Consider the following 5,197-nt stretch of genomic DNA (forward strand, 5'->3'; position numbering starts at 1 on the left):
TAAGCTGTATAAGCTGTGGCACAGAGACTTGTAAGGCTGAGCTCCGGTAAGGCAGCAGTCTGGGACTCTGCGCCATTCCGGCTTGGTCTCATTCTTCTCCATATGAAACCAGAATGCAGCAATGAAGTCATTTGGTTTGTGCTGATTTGACTATAGTGTACTGTTATTTCTACCCAGTAGTAAAGTGCAGTGTCATCAGGTGAAGGTAAAGAGTCATTGGGAAAACGGTGTGTGCATCATTTGTTTCTTAAGAAAACCAAGCTACTGTGCAATTACTGCCTAGCCTTGCGGTAAAGAGGCGCCAGCCCTATTTCTTTCCTCATGCTGATTTCATACAACTTCATATCCATCATAATTTAGTGGAGCAATTGAAGCCAATGTGAAATTATGTTCAAGGTCATGATTCCAGGACAACAAAAACATTTCTATCCCTTTCCAGTCTCTCCCATTTCCCCGCTAACTCTTTCCTCCTTGCATTTGAACCACCCAGTTTTCCATTCCTTGCTACATCCATATTTATAAAAAGTGAGCAGATGTTTTGCTGATGAATATGAAGCTTAGAAAAGATGGTTATTTTTCTCTGTATATTCACATCTCATCTCTAGAGAATTACATGTGTGGATTCTTCTGAAGGTTGATGAGACTCCCTTTTTTAGGTATCTCTCTGCCACACCAAATTACAATGCTCATTTAGATGGTTTCCACACACAGAGGAAAAACTGCACAGAGTTTCCTCAGTGTATCAAAATGTTCTAGTGAACCTGTGAATCATCTGACAACTTATTTCTTCTCTGTTTTCATGGTATTTGTTCTCTTAGAAGTACATGATAAACATATGCCCAGTAATGAGCAATACAGAGAATGTAAATTGGGAGCCACTTTCTAAAAAAACCAAGAAAGCGTTCCATGAACTTGAAAATATTGCTGTTAAAAAATACTACTTTGCATCACTCATAAATAATCTTTTGAACTAAATTCAATAAGAAATCATTACATCTCAGTAATTAATGCCATGGATAAAGAAAATTTCCAATGATGAATGCCATATTTTATCTGGAGAGACTGAACCATACTTTGAAGCCTGAAACAACTACTAATTGTCAGGCTTCAGAAAGAAACTTCCTTTTTAGGAAGATTTCTCTTACCTATCACTGAAATGTTTATTGCAGACTACTGTTGGGAAATTCACATTAAATTCTTCAGACTTCTTTAACCTGTAGACTGGTGCCAGTCATGGTCCACCATATTCCCTACTAAGGACCAGAAGTCCTATTGGTGTTCAAGACAAGCATGACCTACAGAATTCATTTTGCAGCCCGGTCTTTCTTGAAATTGAGGGCATTTACATCTGAGGCCCATAACAGAGGAATTTGCACAGAAGACCAGCTAAACTGGATCTTAGGCATGCTTTGGCCCATTTCCATAGAATTATGGAATCATCAAGGTTGGAAAGATCAGCCCAACACCACCATGCCTACTAAACCATGTCCTGAAGTACCACATCTACAATTTTGTGATAAGGCAAATTAACTGTCCTTTTCTGGTGCAAGTGTAGCACATATCAGCCTAGTCATGGAATACACCTAAAATGAAAAATTTGGATTTAAAATTACCTGTTTCATTAGTGCCAATTCGCATGCTTTTTAAGTTTACGCCCTAGGGAAAGGGCTCAACAGGGCTGAAGCAGATAAACTCGTTCAACATCAATCAAAACACACTCGAAGCCTGACTGCAGGGAAAACTGTTTAAGAGTGTGTGTCAAGGTAGTAGTTCTCCCATCTCTTCACTCTACCAATTGCTACCTTGCATTTATTTGGGGTAATCTCTATTCCTTTAACAATCGAGTCACTGAGAAGTATACACTTGTAGGAGTGGGTCTTCTCAACAGACATCAGGGCAAAGTGTTTCCTATTGTTTATATTCATAGAATCATAGAATCACCAGGTTGGAAAAGACCCATCGGATCATCGAGTCCAACCATTCCCATCAATCACTAAACCATGCCCCTCAGCACCTCATCCACCCGTCCCTTAAACACGTCCAGGGAAGGTGACTCAACCACCTCCCTGGGCAGCCTCTGACAGTGCCCAATGACCCTTTCAGTGAAAAATTTTTTCCTAATGTTCGGCCTAAACCTCCCCTTGCAGAGCTTGAGGCCATTCCCCCTTGTCCTGTCCCCAGTTACTTGGGAGAAGAGGCCAGCACCTTCCTCTTCACAACCTCCTTTCAGGTAGTTGTAGAGAGCAATGAGGTCTCCCCTCAGCCTCCTCTTCTCCAGGCTATTTGAAGCATTTCAAAGAAGACCAGGAGATGTACATAGGATAGAGATAGTTGTAAGATGAAGGCACAACAAGAAACTCATGGCTATTGGATCTCGCAACTTCAGAGCAACACTCAGTGCTGGACATGTAGATTGCTGGTGGGACTGCCAACAGAGTTCCCACCTCCTGCACCTTGTGATCTTTTGCTCCCCCCCCCGCAGTGGTTTATCCTTTGACACAATTACACATTTTCCACTGGATATAGTCAGAGAGTCACACAACTCCTTAATGATACTATTCTACTGATGGGTGGGCAGATCACCTTTAATAGCAGTTTGTGTGTCCAGGGCACTAACACTTGGCAGCTGGCCTCCTCAGATATTTTTTTCTCCTGTTATAATACTTTCTGGAATATTTGTTTCCCCTAAAAAAAACAGTGTTGAAACTGTTAAGCTGCAGTGTCTTCAAAGCTTTTACATACTGCAGGCACTGCCTCTTTGAGGCAGCATCAAAGCAGCCCCTGCAAGTTATATGCTTGAAGAGCAGATTTGTGAAGTGCTGTGTGTTGATGTCTCAAGACCCATGAAGGCTGACAGAGCTCACAATGCACCCATTGGTTCCTTCTCTCACAGCACTAAGTGGGTGCTTGGGCTCCGTGTACGTGTGAGGGCCAACCAGGCACTTCTGAAAGGGGCCCAGAAAGATGGAGATGTGGAGGAAGGAGCTGCCCAGGGTCAGCATGGAGAGTGAGCCAGTATCTGATCTTTGAGACTAGTGGTAGAAACCTTTCCTGCCCTTCCTGGCCAGTGTGTGGCCTCATGGAAGATGTGGCCTTGAAATCCCCCTGGCTGGAGGAGGGGGCTGAACACCAGGTGTCTTGTCATGGGGGGAAAGAGGACTTCTCGACAAGCAGATCCAACCCTGGCAGCGTTGCAAGGTGGTGTTATGTGAACACAGGCTGAAATGAAGGTCAGAGCCAGAAGGCTGGACAGGTACCACCCTGCTGCCATGGTGAGTCAAACGGGGCTGTGGGAGCACGTGGCAAAGTGAAGGTCTGCAGCCAACCTGGGAAGATGGGAACAGTCAGGGGAAGATGTGTCTGCATGTGTGTGTGCATGTGTGCAAGTGTACGCATGTGTGCAGGTGCATTGAGGCCAGCAAATGTTTGGATGGGAAGATTGTGGAACAGCAGAAAGTGAAGACTGTTTTGACCTCTCTGATTTCTTACCTGTCTGTCGTCCTTCCTGCAGGTGCACACACACAACTTTACTGTGATGCTTTTAGCTCTCAGGTAGCATCACCATGCTGGAGTCTCTAGCTGGCCCTGGCTCCTTTGGCACCCATTAACTGGTCTGAGCCTAACTGGTTATGAAAATGCCAATGATAATGCAGTTGTTATGTAGTGAGATGGGACTGATGGGCTGCTTTCATGTCCTTTTCACAGTAACAAGTTGAGAAGTAGATTCTCCTCTGTCTCATTCATATCCATCTATCTATCTATCTATCCGTCCATTCGTCCATTTGTCCATGTGTCCATCTGTCTGTCTGACATAAACCCACCTGTTAACCTGTCTGAAAAACACTTATTCATGGTTCTAACATCTCAATATCATTTATCATTGAGCAGCAGACGTAAGGCACTGTGCTAAGACACAAAAATATGTGTTCTATTTCCTGTGCTGCCTTTAGTCTGCTGTGTTACTTTTTGCTTCTTTTTAACTCCTACTCCATGTCTATATAGCCAGGGAACACTCTGGGGCAGGGATCTTTCCTCCTTTTGTAATTTTAGACTTCTGAAATTCCCTAGCAAGGGCACACAGTGCAAAATCTCTAGGCATAGCCCCTGCCTCACAAGTGCATTTGGGAGAAGACACTTCTGATCACTCTCTTATCCTTCAGCCAGGAGACTGCAGTCTCCTTCTCTTGCCCTGCAGCCCTACTACTAACATCTGCCTCTGGCAGCAAGGCAGTGCCTTGAAGGTTGAGATCTGGGCCCCAGCTTCTCCATTACTGCCTGGGTATACAAATGAGGGGTGAGCAGTGACCCCCCCCTCCAGTGCACTTTTTTGGTGCTTCACCAAATTCCCATGTACCACTTAGCTAAATAACAAATTTACCAATTAACCCTGAACAAAGTCCCTATTATTGAAGCAATTAGGATACAATTATCAATTACATACCAATTACCCATTTCAGTAGTAATTATGTTATTAGGTTACCAGTCACCACATTCTGTATGCAAGCTAAAAAATCATCACAAACCCTTTATTTTAAAATGACAAATAAAAACGTAATGAAATACAGAACATAATGGAATACACATAAACAGTAGGCAGGATGTTAGGCAAAGAGCGATGGTTTTTACTGTCGTATTATATTACATGTAGCAGCTAAAATTAAGTTGCTAGTGTTGAAATTTAACATTTTATTTTTTAACTAAATAAAATGTTTTATAAGTTTGAAATTCTTTTTCCCAAAACCAACACTTGAGAGCATTATTCTACCGGCAGTTTGGTTCTCTTCCAGTCTTACATGGGGTGAGAAAAATTAGGATTCTCTTTCTAACAAATACTATGCCCAATTTAAAAAAATCTATTTTCCCCCCTAGCTGTCTGATGAAGTCCTGAACACTGGCTAAAGTCCCATGTCAAAGTAACATTCCTGGTGCCAAAAGAGACTTGCCAAAAGTGTGTAATTTTAGCTCTTGATCCATGATGGAACCAATAAGAGAAGCACTTGCCAAAATCAATGACAGACTCAGGATTGAAACAGAAAAAGATGGAAACTTCAGAAAATAAATAAAGCCAATGTCTAAAGTAAAGAGTCCTAAACCTCTCAGAACAGAGCTAGTAGAACTGATGGCAGTTTCATGCAAAGACCAGTGAGACACCTTGTGAAAACTAATGAAATCTGGTTTCCAGCATTAGGGACTCTGC

General features: G+C 42.6%; 1 protein-coding gene across 1 annotated transcript; it reads right to left on the minus strand.

The window, feature by feature from the left end:
• Positions 1 to 1,745: 1,745 nt before the first annotated feature.
• C1H21orf140 (chromosome 1 C21orf140 homolog) lies at positions 1,746 to 3,852 on the minus strand. The gene is given in 7 exon segments (XM_069853064.1): positions 1,746 to 1,922; positions 2,286 to 2,485; positions 2,488 to 2,583; positions 2,586 to 2,646; positions 2,648 to 2,692; positions 2,694 to 2,833; positions 3,822 to 3,852. Coding segments are annotated over 7 exon segments (750 nt in total).
• Between the last annotated feature and the right edge of the window lie 1,345 nt (positions 3,853 to 5,197).

The sequence above is a fragment of the Phaenicophaeus curvirostris genome, chromosome 1 (genome assembly GCF_032191515.1).
Source record: "Phaenicophaeus curvirostris isolate KB17595 chromosome 1, BPBGC_Pcur_1.0, whole genome shotgun sequence".
Lineage (NCBI taxonomy): Eukaryota > Metazoa > Chordata > Aves > Cuculiformes > Cuculidae > Phaenicophaeus > Phaenicophaeus curvirostris.